This window comes from Hemiscyllium ocellatum, chromosome 2 (assembly GCF_020745735.1).
Source record: "Hemiscyllium ocellatum isolate sHemOce1 chromosome 2, sHemOce1.pat.X.cur, whole genome shotgun sequence".
NCBI classification, from domain to species: domain Eukaryota; kingdom Metazoa; phylum Chordata; class Chondrichthyes; order Orectolobiformes; family Hemiscylliidae; genus Hemiscyllium; species Hemiscyllium ocellatum.
The window spans coordinates 109810213-109833076 of record NC_083402.1 but is presented as its reverse complement, the minus strand read 5'-3'; the positions used below and the strand labels follow the sequence as shown (position 1 = coordinate 109833076).

The 22864-nt window shown below is 41.2% G+C and overlaps 1 protein-coding gene across 7 annotated transcripts in view; it reads left to right on the top strand.

Annotated features, from left to right (window-relative positions):
* LOC132824506 (tyrosine-protein kinase JAK2-like) overlaps positions 1 to 22864 on the top strand; it is a 249526-nt gene that overhangs the window by 186585 nt on the left and 40077 nt on the right. For all 7 annotated transcript variants that reach the window (XM_060839132.1, XM_060839103.1, XM_060839113.1 and 4 more), the window contains 2 exons: positions 1730 to 1849; positions 11969 to 12126. In XM_060839132.1, coding sequence (XP_060695115.1) covers positions 1730 to 1849; positions 11969 to 12126 — 278 coding nt within the window. The remainder of the gene's footprint in view (positions 1 to 1729; positions 1850 to 11968; positions 12127 to 22864) is intronic.

Genomic DNA, 22864 nt, shown 5'->3' with positions numbered 1-22864 from the left:
GCTGCTGACAGTATTGATCCTTATAAATACACTGAGATTTGGTTCAGGATACACCAAGCAAGGAATAAGCAAAGTCAAGAACCACCTTCAAGCTTATACTTCAAAGTAATGTTCTTTATCATACATTCATACTAATACTGAAGTATATGGTTATGATAAATATACTAGAGTCTGAGTTGTTATTACCTTAGATAAGGATTAAGTTGATTTCTTTTTATGCTCATCATTGTATGCTTATTTAAGTCTTCCACCCTCATTTGTTGCAGTCCGATTCTTTCAGTGTGCAGTGTAATGTCACATGTTCTAACGCCTCCCAAATGTACTATTTATACTCCATGATGTGCAGCTACACAACACTATTCACAAGGTTGCTACAAGATCCTGAATAAGGCCCTTACAGTGACACCATGGGTGCTTGCAATTGTCCAAACAATAATAACAAGGCCTGAGGCTGAACTTTGAGCTTCCAACCTTTGACCTTCCAAGTTTGGACATGCAAGTCTGTGCATGTGCTGCCCATTTCAGGTCCTAAAATAGGAAACATCAGAAATGTTCTCCCCTCGTAAATACTCCGGTTTGGCTATGTTGTCATCATGGAAACTGCTGAGTAAAGATCCAGGGTAGCCCCAGTTGATGACGGGCTGAGGAAGCAATGACACCAGAAGCAAATTCCTTTCAATTGTGCAATCTCAATGAGGGAATTACTTCAAAGGGCCATGAAATTTAAGAGAATTTGAAAGAATTTTCCTGGGAAAAAAAAGAAGCACCGTTGAAATAGTTTAAAATACATAACATCTCTCTCCTCCTATTCTTTTACTTCAGGCACAACCAGCCTGATCTAGATTTTGAATAATTTAAAGCATATTTCTAAATCCGTTAATCGCCATGTATCAATCGGACATGGTGCACTAGTTCTGACGCCATGTCATGAAGAATAAATTGACCAGCTCCAGCTGTGTTGTCATGTGGTGTAGCATGAGCAGTGACGGACACTGGACTAAGTGAAACATATTCATCCCTCGTTCTTCACTCTCTTTCTCCATTTAACTCTGTTGCTGCCCAGAATACTCAGCACAGCAACAGTCCATTTGGCCCATATTTGTTTGTTCCATGCAAGACTACCCACAACTTAGCGCTATCAGCAAAAATTTTGTATTCCTTTATCCTTTATATACATCTGTTATTCATCTAAGACTCTTTTATGTTCTACTGAGTAACCTACTCAGTTGGCATTGTTTGGTTATGAGAGTCAGTTTATTTTTAACACCTCACTGTTTTTGTTTCTGTTTACTTTTAACACTCACTGTGTTCGCTTGATTAAGCCTGGATATGGAATTGGGGTGAGAGTGAGCGAAGGAAATAACCTCTAGATTCCAGTTCTTTCTATTGTTAAAGTTTGGAATAGCTCTTTTAAAGTACTGTGAATAGAACCCATTTTACACATGGGAACTTGTGCTAACTCTGCATATCTGTTAAAGAGCTATAATATACAAAATCTAAAAACAAAACTAAGTGGAAGCAATTGCTTGTAAGTAAAGCAGTTTGAAGAGGAATAGAAATGCAAAAGAATCCATTTATCTGATTACCAGAACCAGGAACATAGGAAATAGCTTTACTCTACATGGCGTGCTATGACCACAGAAGAACAGAGTAACTGCAGAAAAGCTCATTATAGCTGCTAAGCTAGAAATCAAAATACCAAAGTCATAACTTATATCTCTGTTGGCAGGAGCTACAGCCTTATTGTGATTTCCCCGATATCATCAATGTCAGCATCAAGCAAGCAAGCAAAGATGGCTCCTCCGAGGGGAGAATAGTCACCATAATCAAACAGGACAGCAAGACCTTGGTAAGTATGACATAATACAGATTTTTTGCAAGACACATTTATTGCTGAGAAAGAGAGACATGCTTGTTGAGGGTTTTCATTGTACACTCGTGATTCAAGAATGCAAAAATTAATTAGGAGCATCAATTTATAAGTTATGAGAAAAGGGTGCAAATCAATTGACAAGTCAGCTTTGGTTGGGACATTTCCAAAAGAATCTAACAGGAAACTACTTTCCCTAACTTTTTTTCTTAATTCAAATACGGCACAAGACCTTACCATGTTTACTTTATCCTGCCCATGAACATCTGCCATTTCTAGCAAGCTCAAGTTAATGAATCAAATTGGAAACCCAACTCATTCATTTAAAATTGTTAGTGTAATTCTTAGCATACGTGGGATTGTTCACCTGGTACTGTTCAGTCAGAAAATTACATCGAACATTGGGTATTACCTTGTGAGTTTTGCAAGATTGGATTGCTTGGTTAGTAATCTGCCCGTACACAGACATTCAAGGAGGGAAGATTACTAGACATAGTACACCCAGGATCAGGAACTGAATCAAGCTGGATATTTACTTGTGCTTTTTCCAGCACTGTTTATGGATCGGGGGAGAAGATGTGCTGCCCCCAAACCCTTCCAGGGAGCCCTTACCATTCACTCTGCCAGTCACAGCAGTTCCCTTCCCCTCTGTGATTGTCATCTGCCTCTGTTGTGGCCAGTGGGGATAATCTTCGACAGTCCCAAGCCATGGGCTCCTGCAGTTGATATTAGTCACTATGCCCTTTTCCAGTCTGTCCATTTTGTTGGCTGTTAAAAGGGATTGAGAAGAATATTTTATTCATGAGGTTGTAGTGTTCAATTCATCAGAAACTCCTTGTCCACAGTTTTGCCATGCGCCTTAAGCCCTTAATAATCCAAATTTGCCTATACTGAAGTTTTTAAACTCAAATCTGAAAAATTCAAAATGACTCAAGTCTTGGCTTTAGCAGATTTTGGGGGAGGTTATGGCAAATGTTGTTAGTAGCGGGATATGAATAAAACTTTTACAGCAACAACAAAACAATGACTTTGCAACAAAGAAATATGCAAGAACACAAGGAGGCCATTCAGCCCATCAAGGCTGTCCCTCCATTGTGGGTCACAGCTAATCATCTCCTCTATATAGCACCTTCACACATTATCTCCATATGCCTTAATGTGATTAGTCACCAGAAACCTATTGACATCTATCTTGAACCTGCTCAACAAATTATCTTCCACAAACCTCTGGGTGAAGAAAATCTTCCTAATCTCAGTCTTCAATGACGTGCTTGTAATCTGAGATTATGTAACCTGATTCTAGGTTCACCAGCCAGGGACTGTCCCATCACCCCAGACGTGAATCTAGTGACCAACCCGATTACCTTCTTCTGTGATAAGTGTGTCCTTCCATAGGTAAGGAGATCCAAACTATACAGAATACTCCAGGTGAGGTCTCACCTACAGCAAGACCTCTATATCCCTGTACACAAATGCCTTTGAAATTACTTTCAACAGAATGATGCCATCTTAATTACTTATTATACTTCCAGACAGATTTTAATGACTCAAGGAGAAGTATTTACCGATCCCTTTGGGCTCCTGCACTTCCATTCTCTCACCATTAATAAATATCCTGCTTTCTGTTTTTCCACCAAAATGAGTATCTTTGCTATTATTCACATTATATTCTATCTGCTCTATCATTCATTTGATCTGTCCAAGTCCAAATGAATGTACCTTGCATCTCCTTACAACTTGTGTTCACGTGGAAATATTCCAATTGCTTCCACATTGGAAAACATGTCAGTTGTGGGTCTAGCCTTGATCATTGTGGAATTTCTGTTGTGATGTTCTGCTATCCTGAGAATGGTGTATTTTATTCCTTCTCTCTGCTTTCTTGGTAAGGTTCTGAGGATTGTTGCTGAACAAAGAGATCTTGGAGTACAGGTTAATAGTTCCTTGAAAGTGGAGTCGCAGATTGCCAGAATAATGAAGGTGTTTGGTATGCTTGCCTTTGTTGGTCAGTGTGTTGAGTATCAGAGTTGGGTGGTCATGTTGCAACTGTACAGGACTTTGGTTAGGCTATTTTTGGAATATTGCATTCAGTTCTGGTCTCCTTGTTTCAGAAAGAATATTATGAAATTTGAAAGGGTTCAGAAAAGATTTACAAGGATGTTGCCAGGGGTTGGAAGTTTTGAGCTACAGGGAGGCTGAATAAGCTGGGGCTATTTTAACTGGAATGTCTGAGGCTGAGGAGTGACCTTATAGAGGTTTATAAAACCATTAGGGGCATAGATAAGCTGAGTAACCAAGGTCTTTTCCCAGGGATGCGAAGTCAAACACTAGAGGCATAGGTTTGAGATGAGAGGGGAAGGATTTAAGAGACTTAAGGGGCAACTTTTTCATGCAGAGGGTGATGCATGTATTGAATTTCTTTTTTGTGGAAACAGGCCCTTTGACCCAACAAGTCCACACCGATGCGCAACCCATCCAGACCCATTCCCCTATATTTACCATAGCTGGCAGAGGAAGTGGTGGAGGCTGATCCAATCACAACATGATAAAAGGCATCTGGATGGGTATATGAATAGCAGGATTTTCAGGATATTGGCCAAGTGCTGGCAAATGGGACTAGATTAATTTAGGATATGTGGTCGGCATGGACAAGTTGGACCAAAGGATCTGTTTCCATACTGTACAGCTCTATGACTACAACCAATTCTCAATCTGTACTGATATACTCCCTCCATTCCTGTGTACTCTAAGTTCATTTCTGAACTTGTGTGGAACCTAACTAAAAGCCGTCTGAAAAATGCCAGTACACTGAATCCACTGGGATATCATTTACATGTGCTACAAGTAACATCTCAAAGTGATACCAACAAGTTTCTCAAACATAATTCCCCTTTCATAAATCTATGCCAACTCTGCCTGATTTTGTCATTCTTTTCTAATTGTTCAACATTTTCCTTACTATTGGTGTCAAGCTAACAAGATAATGATGTCTTTAAATTAAACTTATTTTGAGCACTGGAGCTGAATTCCTCTGGATTCTCAGTGGTTACAAAGTCTCCAGTTTGTTTTATAGATCCTATTGTTCAAGACTGATGTTTACCACTGCATGTCAATGGTGAATTCGCATGACTGTGAAAGATTACATTGAATGTTTTGTCCTGATTTAAATATGATTCCTTTCTGAACCAGTGACGAGAACTAACTGCTGTGTAAGAACAGGAAGCCTATGGTATATTATTCTGCATTATCTTGTCCTTTTACAACATGTTTCTGCCTTATTCGACTTGCTCTAAAGCTAACGAAGTAACCTGTTTCTGTTCAGGAAGTGGCATTGCCTCATCACACAAGAAAATTTCAAAATATTATTATTCTTACTATGTTGCCAAGGCTTGTGCTTGACCTCAATAGAACTAGCAGTACAAATGACATCAGAGGGTTTTAGTTTGGCAAATTATGCCTCTCTTGGTAACGTCTTAATTAAGTGCCAGATGTTTCTACATTCTGTGGTCACTCAGATTCTCATGCTGCCTCTAATGTTAATAATAACTTTGAGCTTTCTGTGATTGATGTTACTTTGGTTCAATCGAACAGAAGCTGATGTAGCCCAGGTTATCACCATGTCAAAGATGCTGACTTTCTTCCACAGAAAGTAAATTAGAACTCTTCCAACTCAAGCTGATACATAAATGAAATGAGTTTACTGGAAAATATCTGCAATTTGTAACCTTTAAACTTTATAGAAATGTTGCAGATGATTTGTCAATTATAGTACTGTCAAATGATTATTCAAATACCATAATGCAGTTAGAGGTTCTAGTTGTTTCGTTAATACACATTGGAATAATTGAGTATGATTTTCACCTGCACCTGGGTCAGTTGTGTAGGCACAAAATGGAGATGAGCTGTCTGAGAATGATAAACAGATTCGTTAGAAGAGAAAGGCTGATCAACCCTCCGAGCATGCTCTGCAATTCCATATAATCCTGCCTGATCTGATTGTCTGCCCCATGTACATTTTTGACTCCTTTACCAACGAGCAGTCTATTTTAACTCAGCCTTAAAATTATTCAATGACCCTGCCTTCGTTTCTCTCGGGAGAGGACAATGCCACAGACCAATAACTGTCTGAGAAAAAAAATAATTCTCCTCTTTTCTGTTGAAAACAGGAAGTCCCTTGGTTTTAAGCTGTGTCCATGTGCCTACTTCATTTGCATGTGAAAGCAGGAATGCACTTTTTTTGTGTCAAAAGGTTTGCCTTAGTCAGAAGTTATGCACAGTGTAAATGAAATCAGCTTTTTTAATGCTTTGGATCATTTTATTTTACTTCATACATCAGAAGGTTCATGCATAATAAAGGGGGGGTAGGGTTGTTTTTAGTTGCAGAGTCTGTGAAATATATTCAGTATTTGATTTCTTTTTAGTGTTCTTCTTCAAAATTGAGGTTTTAATCAGCACGCACAGTACATTTTGATTGTGACTTTCCCATGTTTCCCATTCCTTGATCTGCAGGGATAAAAATAAAGTGCTGGAGAAACTCCGTAAGTGTGGCAGCATCTGCATGGAGAAGAACAGAGTTAATGTTTCAAGTAAAAGAGTCATACTGGACTCTAAACAATAACTCTTGTTTCTCTCTTCATAGATATTGATTGACCTCTCAGTTTCTCCAGCATTCTGTTTTTATTTTGGATCTCCCGTGTCAGCAACATTTTGCTTGTATGCGATCCACAGGCTATCTGCTGGTAGACGTTGCTGCACATGGGTTATGAGATGGAAGGCAGACAGTGGCTAGGTTCAGCAGTCTATTGAGGAGAAGGTGAGTGAGGTGCAGCACAAATGGTTTCAACCATCTCATTGGATTTCATCAGGCATCATACAAACCAGGACCCCTGCACAACCAAACTCCTCCACTGAAGTCATAGTACAAAACCTTATGCACTTGTGGAAAGGCACAAACAGTGCTGCACATTTAGCATTAGAAAATAAAACAAGTAGCTGAACACCAGATGATGTGCTTAACAATTACTAGTCACTGAGGAAGCTGAGGAGTCCTTTATTAGCTTAGTACACTTGCAAATAGCGTTGCATTTTTGAATATGATATTAATCACTGCTTATGCAATAATTTCAACCATTTAAGTTGCTGGAACTATATGATAAAATTATAAATGCCGAAGGAGGATGATGTGTATAATTATAATTATGTCCGGTATTATGTGGAATAATGAAAGAACTCTCTCCTCTCGCTGTTCCAGTTCAGTTTGAGGCCATAAATCTGAATAATGGTTCTAAACACAAACCTTTCCACAGCACGCACCCTCCCCAACCTCATCACCACCACACCCCCCCTCCCCCCACCCACTGCTTGCCAGACAACTGTTTAGATTCTTTTTGATTCTTTGTTTCTCAACCATTCAATCACTAAGCAGCAGCCTCAAACATATGATGTAAATACACTGGAACTTTTCAACTGTCATGTCGCATAACTACTCTGTGAATAATGACTGTGTCTCAGGGCAAGGGTCCTGTTCCTACAGTTTCTGATATCAGCGGATGAGGAAACTCACTCAGATTTCCATAATGGGAAAGATTAGTTTTGTTATTAAAGTAGTTAGTCACTTCTGAATTTCTCATAGGATTTACGAAGACTTGTTATCTCAATAGTTTTATACTATGTGGGGTGATGTACTTAAGACCCACAGTACATGTATAAATTTCACTGGATGCTTCCATGTATGGTAATCATCAAATATCTTTGAAATTTTCTTCGTAACCAGTTATCCCTGTCTGTCAGCTCAGCTCCTTCTCTTTGGTTTTGCAATTCAGCACATTATGTTGCTAAAGTCAGGCTTTATCCCCTTGATGTAAACATTCTATTTCTCCTGGGCAGTATAAGCTGTCCTTCTGTCTGTATAGAATGGTTTGGCATGAATATACAGGTTCGTGATAAAAGTTCACTGTCCATGCTGAAGGCTTATCAAATACTATAATTAAGTAAACAAGCCTGTGCTTATAGTATTACTTTGTAGGTTACTTCATCTGTTTTGAAACACTCTAAGAGATAGTTTGTGGCTTAATAATTGTGTCAGACTGTGCCTTCCTGTCACTTGCTCCACTTCTGCAGCTTGTTTTTCAGTCTATAGTATCAACATATAATCTGTGATTGAATTCTTCTTTCTTAAGCTGTCGACTAATTCTTACACAAATAGATTCGCAGTTGGCTGCAGTACACTAAGGAGGTACTCATTCCTTAGCTCACTGCTGAATGTAAGAGAAACACTGTGTTTGAAGGCACAAAGCAATTGTTTGATGTGTCCACCTCCAATGTCTCCCTGAGAGTGCCTCATTAGCACAGCTTTAAAGACAGAGAGTCATATCCGGCACATAGGAGGGTGGGTGTGGTTGTCAGAGGTCAAGCATCTCAGCTCCATGACATCTTTGCAGGAGTTCCTCAGGGTAGTGTCTTAGGCCTAACCATCTCTTTGCTTCACCAATAACCTTCCCTCTATAATAAGGTCAAAAGTGGGGATGTCACTGATGATTACAGAACTATCAGTATCATTCAAATTTCTCAGATACTGAAGTGGTCCGTGTTCAAATGTATCAAGATCCAAACAATGTCCAGGTGCAAGCTGACAAGTGGAAGGTAACATTCACGCCACACAAATGCAAGGCAATGGTCATCTCTAATAAGAGACCATCTAATCACCTCTCCTTGGCATTCCATGTTGAATTCAATGTCATCGTTGAATCCCCCACTCTCAACATTCTTGGGGTTGCCATTGACCAGAAATAAGACTTGTGTCACAAACACTACAAGAACGGGTCAGCGGCTAAGAATACAGTCGCGAATAAGTTACCTCCTTATTCCCCAAAACCTGTCCACCATCTACAAAGCACAAGTCAGCAGTGTGTTGGAATGCTCTCCACTTGCCTGAATGGGTGCAGCTCCAACAACACCCAAGAAGCTTGACACCATCCAGGACAAAGCAAACCACACCCCCAGGCATTCACTTCCTCCTCCACCAACATTCTTTAGCAGCAGTGTGTACTATCAGCAAGATGTGCTGCAGAAGTTCACTGAAATCCTTATACAGCATCTTCCAAACCCATGATGATTTCTATCTGGAAGGACAAAGATAGCAGATGTATGTGAATACCATCATCTGCAAATTCCCTCCAAGCCACTCACCATCCTGATTTGGAAATTGCTGTTCCCTGGTTATCATTGGGGTCAAAATCCTGCAATTCCCTCCCTAAAGTCATTGCTGGTCATCCAACAGCATGTGAGCTACGTTGGTCCAAGAAGGCAGCTCATCATCACCTTCTCAAGGGTACAAGGGACAACTAATAAAAATGCTGACCATTCAGAGATGTGCACATCTCACAAATGAATAAAAATGAGCACTTTGAAGAGCATGTAAACTAGTCACCCCTTTAACTTGCTCCAATGATGGCTGATCTGGTTGTGGTCTCAACGCCACTTTCCCATCTGCCCTCCATAACTTTTGACTCCATTACCTAGCAACAATCTATCAAACTCAGTTTTGAATAAATACAATGACCCAGCCTTCACTGTTTTCTGGAGGTGTGACTCCCATACTTCAGTGATCCTCTGAGACAAAATTCTTCTTATCTCCATCTTAAAAGCAAGACCTCTTATTCTTCAACCATTGTCCCCCTAGTTCCAGTCTTTCCCACTAAAGGAAATATCCTTCTGTTATCTGTTTATCAAGATCACTCAGAATTTTATAGGTTTCAATAAGACCATCTCCTTTCTTCTAAACACCAGTGACCAAAGGCCAAACCTGCTAAAGCCTTCTTCATAAGATAAGCCCTGCATCCCAGGAATAAGAAGACTAAGACTTCTCTGAGCTGCTTCAAACACAATTATATCATCATCTTTTCAAATAAAAAGAGACCCAAACTGTACATGATACTCTAGGTTTGTCTCAGTGGTGTTCTTTACAACTGCAGTAAAACATCCCTTCTTATATATTCCATTCCCTTTGCAGTAAATGCCAACATTCCATTCATGTGCCTAATCACTAACTATACCCACACACTAACAATTTGTGATTCATGTACCAGCACACCCAGATCACTCCTGCTCGGAATAGAATAAGCTCTCTCCATCTAAATAGCACACTGCTTTTTTCCTCCTATTGCCATAGCAGTTAAGTTCATATTTTCCCATATTATATGCTATCTGCCAATTTTCTCCCACTTACTTCACCTAAACTGTGTCACTTTGGACTCTATACTCCCTTGACAACTTATTCCCCTACCTATCTTGGTGTCTTGATCAAATTTAGCTACCAAAACATTCACATCCAAGTTCTTGATAGACATTATATATTTTTGAGGCCCCAGCACTGATCAATAATCATTCACTAGCCAACCTGGAAAGGACCTGTATATGCCTACGCTCTGCTTCTTTTCCTCTTAACTAACCAATCTTTTACCTTTTTAAAAAAAATATTTTCCTAATTAACCTGTTCAGAGATGTTATTACATACCTTTAGAGCCTGTGGGACTTGAACCCAGGCCTTCTGATTCCGAGATAGAGACACTACCACTGAACCACTGGATCATCTTTATCCAGGACGTTGTTATTCTCTATATGTGCACTTATCTCACACTTCGTGTTCATGTGTCACTTATCAAATACACGCTGAAAATCCAAGTGCAGCACATCTACAAGTTCCCCTTTATTCACCCTGCTTGTTGTTTCCACAATAAGTTCAAATTAAACACAATTTCTTCTATTTACTAAAAGTTGACTCTGCTTGATCAATGCTGATTTTCTAATTTATGCTGCCAACTTTCCTACGTTAGATGTTCAGCTAACTGGCCTATAGTTTCCATCTTGTTGCCTCCTTTCGTTTTTTGAATAACTAATGTAACAACATTATTCAATCTGCTGGCACTCTTCCAGAATATAATTCGTTTTGGAAAATTATAATCCATGCCTTTAGTATCTTTGCAGCTCCTTTTTCCAATATTCTAGGATGGAGGCCAGCCTTTCCTTTGATAACCTGGTTCACCCAAACTGCATTACAGATTAAGCCCAACCAAGATTACTACGATACCTTTCTTGTATGTCTCATTTCTCATTCCTGAAAATTCTGAGCTACAGTGTAACTGTTGTTTTGGGAGCCTGCAGTGATCTCTTAGTTTTACCCACAATGATTCCACATCTTGCACTTTGAAGTCTTTGAAGTAAATGGTTTAAAAAAAAATCAAATTTTCAGTAGTGTCCAAAATGTTGTTTGCTACCTTCAGTTATAGTGTTATAGCTCTCTCTTTAATTTGTATTTTCTGCATTTCATTCTTATCTCCTCTGCATTCCTGACTGAAATGTGATGTGTCGTACAAGTGTGTCAATGGAAGCAGGTGCCTCATTATCCAGGTTACTTTTGTACATTTTGTGTAGCTGTTCCTTTCTTTGGTCTCTTCAGACTTTAACTACGGAATAGATTTTCAGTACCAAGTCAGGTAGCTTGAGTCAAGGGGCGTACAAAAGAAATTGGATACAAGATAGCTCAATACATGCACTTTCCCTCCAGAAGTCATAGGCTGAACATCAGACCCACCTCCTTCAGAAACTGATCTGCTTCAGTCATATCCTTTTGGAAGGAAATTTCCCATACTTACTTGGTCTGACCTGCATGTGACTCCAAATCCGTAACAAATTGGCAGAACTCTGAACCACCCCTGAAATGGCTTAACAAATCAAGTCAGTTCAAGGGTAACTAGAAATGGAGAAGTAAGTATTGCTAGTAATGCTGATATCTCATTAAAGAATTTTAAAAATCCATTTTGAGGGTGATTGATTCATTTCTCAAGACCAAAGCTGCCAAGATTTAAAATTCTCTACAATGTAAAACCTATAGCTCCAATTAAGACAATCTGCAGGAATAACTCAAGTGTATAGTTGAACATTTTGCTCCTGTATGTACTGTTTAGCTTTGGACGAATTTTGTTCCAACTTGTGCTTTGCAGAGAAGCAGCGATATTGTTTGTGATTTAAGAACAAATACAAAACTATGCACTGTTGTGTACTTTCAATTGCAAATACAGTTTGCTTTTGTTTTTGACATAGGAAGTTGAGTTTCCGTCCCTGAAAGAAGGCTTCTCATTTGTCTCACTAATCGATGGATACTATAGGCTAACTGCAGATGCTCACCACTACCTCTGTAAAGAAGTTGCCCCCCCTCAATTGTTGGAAAACATCCAGAGCAATTGTCATGGACCCATCTCGTAAGTGTTGAATCGTTTTAAGTAAACATTGCAAATTAAAATATCCAATCTGGAAAATATAATCTGTTCTTAAATCATTTTGCTCTTGTTTGAATTGGACGAGGTAATATTGAGATGCACCTCTGCATGACATTGACTGAAAATCTTACGATCTGTCATTTTAAATTGAGGTGTGGATGAGCAGAGAAAGACTGCTCCTTTTTCTTTTTCTCCTACTTCATTATTTTCTAACTTCAGCTGAACTTTGTAGTCACAAAGGACTGGTCTGTACTGCTCCACAACAACCTGCATTTATAAAGTGCCTTGAACATACAAAATATTTCAAGGTGCTTTCCAGTGGCATGATTGCCAGCCATCTGAAGGAATATTATCAAGACAGGAAAACCAAAAGCTTGGTGAACCAAGTGGTCATTATTAAGGAGCATGAGAATGAGCTGAAAAGTGGAGAGGTTCAAAAAGATAATTCCAAAGCTTTTGGTTCTGGACAGCTGAAAACTGGAGCATCAATGGGTTAAAGTCATGGATGTTCCAGCGGTCTTGGAAAATGAGTGAATTTTATAGAATGTGGAGGGATTTGGAAAGAAGGATGAGACCTGTAGATTTTCAAGGTGTGTGTATGTGCATGCACGTGTGTGGCACAATCAGGCATGACAAGATGAGGACAGGAATAAAATGGGGTGGGAGTGAAAGGAGGAAGTTAGGTCAAAGAAATACTAAAAAAACATTGACCAGCAACTCGCAGTTTCTAACAAAAAGTAAATTGACTGGCCAAAAATGTGAGAATGAAAGAGTTTAAGAACTGGAAGCTGTTTGCTACTTTAACTCGTCGAGCAAATATATATAAAACAACTTGTGAAAATATTACTGCTTTTTTTACAGTTCTAGTCAGTGTTCTGCTGAGAATTTAAGTAATTGGTCCAATGTTTGGGTCGTGAATTGGTGCTGCCCTCAAGTGGATCCTGGGCATCTTGTAACCTACTGCCTGTGCGTTGGGGATTTCCACTGACTTTTGGCTTTTTGGCTCTGTTTGTTACACACACGAATTGAAACTTTGTGTTCACTGTTGCCACTCACCAGATTCTAATGCATTATAGATGCGATGTTAACATGAGTGCCAGCTCCAATATTCATGGGATAGGAGTGGGAGTTAGAAATTTTCCCGCAAGCTGCCAACTATCCAGACATGCGGCAGTGTTTTGTAGAGGAATAAGACGATGCTATTTTCTGGGTCTGCAGATTGAAAGAAGCAAAAATCGCCCTTAGTAGAGTGATATGCATTTCTTGTCGGATGTGGGAGTTGAGGAAGAGTTTACATATTACTGAGGATTTATCTGCAATAAATGTTGTTGGTTGCAAATCCGATCAGATCGAATGGATTAATTGGAGCAACCATTAGATGCAATGAGGAATTTACAACAGCAAGAGGATGTGATGGATGGCAGTTATAGGAAGGGAAAGAAGTCACAGATACAGTCGCATGAGGGGTTAACTCCAGGAAAGGTAAGACAGGTAGGCAGGTAGTGCAAGAGTCTTCTGTGGCAATCCCCATTTCAATGCTATTTTGGAAAAGGTAGAGGGTGATGGATTCTCAGGAGAATATAGCATGAACAGCCAGGTTTCTGGTACTGACAATAGCTCTAATGCAAAGAGGGGTATGTCAGGTTCCAAGAGATCGATTGTGTTAGGGGACTCTCTCTAGCCTCAGGCACAGACAGACATTTCTGTGGCCAGCCTTGAAAAATCAAGATGGTATGTTGCTTCCCTGGTGCCAGGATCATGGGTGTCTCAGAGAGGGTGCAGAATGTTCTCAAGGGGGAAAGGACCCAGCAGAAGGTCACTATACACATTCTGAAGGGAGAATAAGTGAGTTCAGCTGGAATTTAAAATGGAGGCCCTCAAGAGTAGGAATATCTGGATTACTCCCTGTGCTTCGAGCTAGTGAGGGCAGGAAGAGGAGGGTAGAGCAGGTGAATGCGTGGCTGAGGAGGCTGGTGCAGGGGAGAGGATCACATCTTGGATCATAGGAATCTCTTCTGTGGTAGAAATAACCTGTACAAGAAGGATGGATTGCACCTAAATTGGAAGGGGACTAATATACTGGCAGGGAGATTTGCTAGAGCTGCTCGGGAGAAGGTGCAGGGTGGCACCCAGGGAGCTAGTGAAGAAAGAAATCAATCTGAGACCGATACAGTTGATAAAAAGAAGCCTGCCAAATAGTCAGGACAGGCAGGGACAAAGCAGAGAACAAGGTAGGAATTATAAATTATACTGCATTTATTTCAATGCAAGAGGTCTAACAGGGAAGGCAGATGAATTCAGGCCATGGTTAGGAACATGGGACTGGGATGTCATAGCAATTACAGAAACATGGCTGAGGGTTGGACAGGACTAGCAGCTTAATGTTCCAGGATACAAATGCCAAAGGAAGGGCAGAAAGGAAGTCAAGAGAGGAGGGGAAGTAGCGTTTTGATAAGGGATAGTATTTCAGCTGTACTTAGGCTGGATATTCCAAGGAAGTTATTTGGGAGGAACTGAGAAATAAGAAAGAGATGATCACCTTATTGGGATTGTATGATAGACCCCCTAACAGTTAGAGGGAAATTGAGAAACAAATTGATACGGAGATCTCAGTTATCTGTAATAATAATAGGGTGGTTATGATGGGAAATATAACTTTCTAAACATAGACTGAGACTGGCATAGTGTTACGGGTTTAGCTGGCAAGGAATTTGTTAAGCATGTACAAGAAAACTTTCTGATTCAGTATGTGGATGTACCTACAGGGAAGGTGCAAAACGTAACCTACTCTTGGGAAATAAGGATGGCAGGTGACTGAGTTGTCAGTGGGGGAGTATTTTGCGTCCAGAAACCATTTTCTATGAGTTTTTACTTAGTGATGGGAAAGGATAGACCAGATCTAAAAGTTGAAGTTTTAAATTGAAGGAAGGCTAATTTTGATGGTATCGAGCAAGAACTTTCAAAAGCTGATTGGGGGCACATGTTTGCAGGTAAAGGTATGGCTGGAAATGGGAAGACTTCAGAAATATGATAACAAGAGTCCAGAGACAGGGTGAAAGGAAAGGCCGGTAGGTATAGGGAATGCTGGATGACTAAAGAAATTGAGGGTTTGGTTCAGAAAAACAAGGAAGCATATGTCAGGTATAGATCAGGTATAGATCGAGTTAATCCTTCATAGAGTATAAAGGAAATAGGAATATACTTTAAAAGGGGAATCAGAAGGGGAAAAAAGGGGACATAGCTTTGGCAAATAGGGTTAAGGAGAATCCAGAGGGTTTTACAAATACATTAAGGACAAAAAGCTAACTGGGGAGCGAATCGGGCCCCTCATAGATCAGCACGGTGGTCTTTGTGTGGAGCCACAGGAGATAACTGAGATCTCCTTATAAATTTGTTTCTCAATTTCCCTCTGACTGTTAGGGGGTCTATCATACAATCCCAATAAGGTGGTCATCTCTTTCTTATTTCTCAGTTCCACCCAAATAACTTCCGTGGATGTATATCTGAGAATATCCTCCCTAAGTACAGCTGTAATCCTATCCCTAATCAAAAACGCTACTTCCCCTCCTCTCTTGACTTCCTTTCTGCCCTTCCTTTGGCATTTGTATCCTGGAACATTAAGCTGCCAGTCCTGTCCAACCCTGAGCCATTTTTCTGTAATTGCTCCCTAAATGAGTACTTTGCACGCATGTTTACTATAGAAAAGGGCATGAAAGCTATAGAATGTAGGAAAATAGGTGAAAAATGTCCATATTACAGAGGAGGAAGAGCTGGATGTGTTGAAACGTATAAAATTGGATAAATCCCCAGGAGCTGATCAGGTGTATCCTAGAATTCTGGGGGCAGCTACGGAAGTGATTGCACGGCCTCTTGCTGAGAAATTTGTATCATTGATAGTCACAGATGCGGTGCAAGAAGACTGGAGGTTGGCTAAGAGTTGCCACTATTTAATAAAGGGGGTAAGGACAAGCCAGGGAACTATGGACCAGTGAGACTGACGGTAGTGGGCAAGTCATTGGAGGGAATCCTGAGGATGTACATGTATTTGGAAAGGCAAGGACTGATTGGGGATAGTCAACATGGCTTTTTGCATGGAAAATCATGTCTCACAAACTTGACTGAGTTTTTTTTGAAGAAGTAATAAACCAGTTTAATGAAGGCAGAGCAGTGGACGTGATCTATATGGACTTCAATAGGATGATCGACAAAGTTCTCCATGGGAGACTGGTTAGCAAGGTTAAATCTCATGGAATACAGGGAGAACTAGCCATTTGGATACAGAACTGGCTCCAAGGTAGATCAGAGAGGGTGATGATAGAGAGTTGTTTTTCAGAATGGATGCCTGTGACCAGTGGACTGCCACAAGGATCAGTGCTGCGTCCACTACTTTTCGTCATTTATATAAATGACTTGGATGTGAGCATAAGAGCTTTAGTTAGTAAGTTTGCAGATGAAAGCAAAATTAGAGATATAGTGGACAGCGAAGAAGGTTACCTGAGATTACAATGTGATCTTGATCAGATGGGCCAATGGGCTGAGGAATGGTAGATGGAGTTTAATTTAGATAAATGCAAGATGCTGCATTTTGGAAAGGCAAATCAAGGCAGGGCTTAATGGTAAGGTCCAAGGGTTGCTGAACAAAGAGACCTTGGAGTGCAGGTTCATAGCTCATTTAAAGTAGAATCTCAAGTAGATAGGATAGTGAAGAAGGCGTTTGGTATGCTTTCCTTTATTGGTCAGAGCATTGAGTACAGGAGTTGGGACTTCATGTTGAGGCTGTACAGAACATCATTTAGACCACTTTTGGAATATTGCGTACAATTCTGGTCTCCTTCCTATCAAAAGAATGTTGTGAAACTTGAAAGGGTTCAGAAAAGATTTCCAAGGATGTTGCCAGGCTTGGAGGATTTGAGCTGTAGGGAGAGATTGAATAGGCCAGGGCTGTCCTCCCTGTAATATTGGAGGCTGAGGGGTGACCTTATCGAGGTTCATAAAATCATGAAGGGCATGGATAGGATAAATAGACAAAGTCTTTTCCCTGGGGTGTGGTAGTCAAGAACTAGAGGGCATAGGTTTAGGGTGAGAGAGAAAAGATATAAAAATGACCTAAGGGGCAACTTTTTCACATAGTGGGGTGTGTATTTGGAATGGGCTGCCAGAGGAAGTGGTGGAGGCTGGTACAGTTCCAACAGTTAAAAGGCATCTGGATGGGTATATGAATAGGAAGGGTTTGGAGGGATATGAGTCAGGTGTTGGCAGGTGGAACTAGGTTGGGATGGGATATCTGGTCAGCATGGACGGGTTAGACTGAAGGGTCTGTTTCCGTGCTGTACATCTCTATGACTTTTTTTTTATGACATTGAATCGGGCAGCACGCATCACTCATGTCTGCGCGAACAAGAATACTTTCTATTCAGTTTTTTTAAAAAAGTCAAAGGGGAATATCTGGAATACTTTGAATACAGTACACATTTATCTGTCTTTTTCCTTTCAATCCATTTGCACTCTGTGCTAAAGTTATGTGTTCTTATCGTCTGCCTTATATAGCATTTCAGACACTACTGTTTGCATTAATTAATGGAACTTGAATGTCACTGGCTGTGCCAGTATTTATTGTTGAGAGTGTGGTGCTGGAAAAGCACAGTAGGTCAGGCAGCATCCGAGGAGCAGAGAAAGACTGAAATTTTCCCTCCTGCGTGATTGATGATGCCCTCCTGTGTATCTCATCCACTTCCTGCACCTTTGCCTTTGAACCACGTACCTCCAACCGCAACAAGGACGGAGCCCTCCTGGTCCTTACTTTCCATCCCGCCAACCTCTGTATACATCACATCACCCTCTGCTATTTGTGCCACCTACAAACTGACCCCACCACCAGAGATAAATTTGCCTCCCCACCCCTATCCACTTTCCGTAAAGACAGATGCCTCCACGACTACCTCATCAGGCCCATGCTTCCCCGCCGCCCCTTCCCCCCCCCCCCCCCTTACTCCTGGCACCTTCCCCTGCCACCATAGTAATTGCAAAACCGGTGCCCACACCTCCCCCCCCCCCCCCCCCCCCCACCTCTATCCAAGGCCCCAAAGCAGCCTTCCACATCTATCAAAGTTTCACCTGCACTTCCACACGTCATTTACTGTTTCCATTGCTCCTGATGTTCAAGTTAGGAGTAGTGGTTAGTTTCTTAGTTTTAGTAGCATTTGTAGGAATAGTGTTTAGATTTGATAAAGTTGTGTTTTTTCCACTTGCTGCACATCGAGTGTGCTTCTTCCTCTCGGAGGACCGTGGGCTGTAGTATACAGTTGTGGCTGGTAATCTGTTGAGGTGGTGCACGTGGAATATAAAGGGGAGCCAATCCCCCATTAAAAGGAAAAAGGTGCTCTCGAACCTTAAGAAGGAAAGGGTTGACATCGCTATACTGCAAGAGACACATTTAACTGATGGGGGACATCTGAAGTTACAGCAAGAGGGGATACAACAGGGTATTCTTCTCCTCCTTCAACTCCAGAAGCAGAGGAGTGTCCATACTGTTATGAAGGAATCTCTCATTTCAGGTGCCAGATCAAATCAAGGATGGGCTGTACAGTTAATCATTCTCAAGGCTCTGGTACATGGAGAAGAGTATGGCATCCTGAACATTTACCAGCATCCTCTCCAATTTTTAGTTAATGCAACTTCCAAATTAATGGCTCTTGGGGTGTGCTGTATGATTATAGGAGAGGACATTAATCGTTTCATGGACCATGGGATAGATAGGATGCCAAGGGGTCTGTCGGGTACACCTCTGCAGTCTAGATAGCTAGTGGACTTGTATAAGGAGTTGGGGCTAGTGGATATGTAGAGTGTTTCTATCCTAACGGGAGAGATTTTACCTTTTACTCAAACCCACACAAATGCCATGCAAGTATTGACAGGTTCTTTATTCTGTCGATTTGTGTGGACTTGATGTTGGCCTGCAGGATTGGGAACATAACTATTTCGGACTATGCAGCAGTGTACTTGGATGTTAAGACCAAAGGGTAGTGAAATAGGCACACGGCGCTGGCGCATGGATCCACTTCTGCTGAGACATAGCATCTTTGCACAGTACCTTATAAGGGATCCTTTGGGAGACCACCAAGGTGTATTTAAGGGGTCTGATTATTTCATATTCAACAACAAGAAAGAGGCAGAGAGGAGAGCAGCAGCGGATGCTTGAGGCCTGGTTGAAAGCAGCCGAGTCAGCACATTATAACAGACCGTCTGTGGTTCCGATACAATGGGTCATGGCTCTCTGGGCTGCTCTGGACTGAGTACACACACAAGTGGTGAAGGGTCTCCTTTGCAAAGCAAAGGTTGTTCGAATATGGGGGTAAGCCAGGTAGATACTGAAAAATATTAATGCCAGGTTTTGGGAATTCTACGCAGAGTTATATACCGGTTGTAGAGCTGTGGAGATGGAGTATCAAGAATGGGATCCTTTTTTGAAAACCTGAACCTCCCCGGTATAAACACAGAGCAGGTCTCCCTTTCAAATGCACTTCTGACGATACAAGTGGTGCAAGAGGCAGTAAGGCAGCTCCAAGGTGGCAAGGCACCCGGTCCAGACGGGTTCCCGAGTGAGTTTTACAAGGAGTTTGCGCACATGTTAGCTGAACCACTTCTGGAGATGTATAATTATTCATATAGCCAGGACTGCCTTCCGCCCTCCCTTAGGGAGGCCAATATCTCCCTTATTTATAAGAAAGGGAAAGACCCTGAGGATTGAGTGTCCTATCTCACTGTTGAATGTAGACTCAATATTTGGCTTTGAGGTTGGAAAAGGTCCTGCCTGTTATTATAAAAGAGAACCAGATTGGTTTTATCAAGGGCCGCAGCCCTTGCAATAATATCAGGAGGGTATTGAATATGGTGCAGGTGTGTCAGCAGAGATTGATTCTGAGCTTGGTGGTTTCCCTGGTTCAGAAAAGGTGTTCGATTGGGTGGAATGGTCTCATCTGTTTGATGTTTTAGATCGCTTTGGTCCAAGGGGGGTGGTTTCGCTAGGATGGTGGCAGTGTTATACAGAGACCCCAAGGCGGCAGTTATCACGAATGGTGTCAAATCGACCAATTTTAATGTGGGAAGAAGCAGCTGTGACAGGATGTCCTCTCTCACTGCTGCTATTTACCTTGGTAATTGTGCCATTGGCGGAGACCATCTGAAAGGACCCTGAAATAGTGGCACCAAAGGTGGGAGTTGGGGAGCACAAAATTACCCTTTATGCAGATGATGTCCTTCTGTTTCCGGCTAAGCCAGAAAAGCCCATACCTCAGCTAACACAAAAAAAATTATTTATTCAGCAGCTTTTTGGGATACAGGATAAATTTTACAAAGACAGAAGTCATGCCCATGGGAGGATTGGTGGAAGTGCCGGGGCTGGAGGATGGAATGCAGTTTCCTTATCGGCAGTTGCAAAAAAGTTTTCTCGTCCTGGGAATGTTTATTACCCCTACCTTCCATTAGCTGTACAGAGCTAACTTTGTGCAGTTGTTTGAGAGGATAAAGCAGGACTGGAAGCGATGGGAGGGACTACCAACATTGTGGCTAGGCCCCTATGGCCCTGATTAAAATGAATATTCTTCCTCGGCTATTATATCCTATGAGGATGCTTCTGTTGTTGTTACCCAGACTGGTGTTGTGGAGGTTTACCGGTTGGCTTCGATCCTTTATTTGGTGACGTAAGCACCCCCTAATTAAATTTACCAAGCTGCAACTTCCGCAGGATATTGCAGGGTGCATGGATCTGTCAGCTCTGTAGAGATATCAAATAGGCGCCCTGCTGTCATACGTGGGTGACTGGGTGCGTCAGGACTCGAGATCGATATGGCGTGATGTTCACAGGCGAGATGTTCCTTTGTTAATTCACTGTTTATGGACAAAATGCGATCCGTGGCTAAGCACTGTGAGAGCTCAATTATCTTGAATATGGTGAAAGCATGGAGGATAATGTGGCAGGGTGAGGGCAATTTGCTTAAGACCTCGCCATTCACCCCATTAGCGAGAGCCCCAGGATCTAGTCCAGAGTCAATGGACTTTGGCCTTAGAGCATGGGAGGGTGTGGGAATCTCCTGTTTGGGAGATTTATTTGAGGGAGAGGTCTTGATGTCTTTCAACCAATTAAGTCAGAAATATGGGATTCTTAATAGGGACCTTTTCCCACACTTTCAGGTTAGGGGCTATATACAGAAGAAGACCGCACTGTTGGCTCAGTTCGACAAGTCAGACATAGAAACAAGAGTGCTCAGATGTGGAGGCGCTCTCTATTAGTACCATATACCACCTGCAGAGAGGGAGCACCTTGGGGAATATGGAGAGACTCCATGGGATCTGGAATCAAGAATTGGGGGAAGAAATTTCATCAGAAACATGGGAGAATGTGAAGAAAAGCTCAATATGCAATAAAGCACAAACTATGCAATTGCAGATCCTTCACAGGGCCCATATGGCACCAGAAGGGTTAGCAAAGTTTAAGAGAGGATCTTTTCCAGGATGTCTCAAATGTAAAATCAGCATAGGCACCCTCACACGTTGCTACAAGATTTGCGGATACTGGGGTACCATAGTGAATCAGCTGGAGAAGATCCTGGGAATTGAAGTTAAGGCAGATCTGGTATCCCTCCTTTTGGGAGTATGGAATCTGCCCCCTCTGGGTGAGCATGGGAAGAGGTTATTTCACATTCCTTTATACTAATGAACTAGGTATCAGAAAAACGTCCAAGTCTTGTGGAGTAGTGCAGACTTGTGATGGGACACGTGCCCCAAGATTATCTGACCAGTATGGTGCGCATGGAACATAGCAATTTTATAAGACATGGCAGCTCTTTCTAAATTACACAGACATGGACCTGTCGGCGGTACTAATTAAGGCCTCTGTATAGCTTTGAGTGCCGTATATGGTGGTCTGGGAACCCTGGTTGTGGGGGGGTGGAGGTGGAGGGGAGAAGAGGCCTAGTAAATATGGTGTAATAACTGTTGCTCCCATGGGCTGGAGCTTTGGTGGCGAGTGGAGTACTGTAATGCAATGTAAATTAATTTAATTGGATTGTAATTTAATTTAATTTGATTTCATTTAATTTGAGTTTATATTAACTAGGGTTAAGTTAATATGAGACAATTTTATCCCATAGAGAAGTACATAGTTTATTGTTAACATTACTGTAATATAATAATGTGGTGTTATTTCTATTTTTCTGTATTTTTATAACTATTTTTCTTGTAAAAGAGTAAACATTTTTTCAATAAATACATATTTTAAAAAATCTGGAAAAATAAGCTAGTATAATGATCACCATGCAACTACTGTAAACTGTTGTTTTTAAAAAAAAAATGGTTCACCCTTTAGGTTTTAGTGAAGGAAACCTGCCATCTTTACATGGTCTAATTTTACTTGTAACAGATCCACAGCAATATGATTGACTCTTAACTGCCCTCTGGACAATTTACAGATGGGTAATTAATGTGGGATAGCCTGTGATGTCCACATCCTCCAAATGAATAAAACATAAGTTTTGTTGGGCCAGGTGTAGTAATCTTGGGCAAACTTCTCCCAGGATTGGAAGTTAATATCAAAACTGCAAGATGAACCCTGTAGCCTTCCTTTGGCCATCCTAAAATCAGACTCCAGATTCAAACTTTCCATTGAATGTTTGCTTTTGCTGACAGTCTGGTTGCCCAATGCAGAGGTGACTTTCTCAGTACT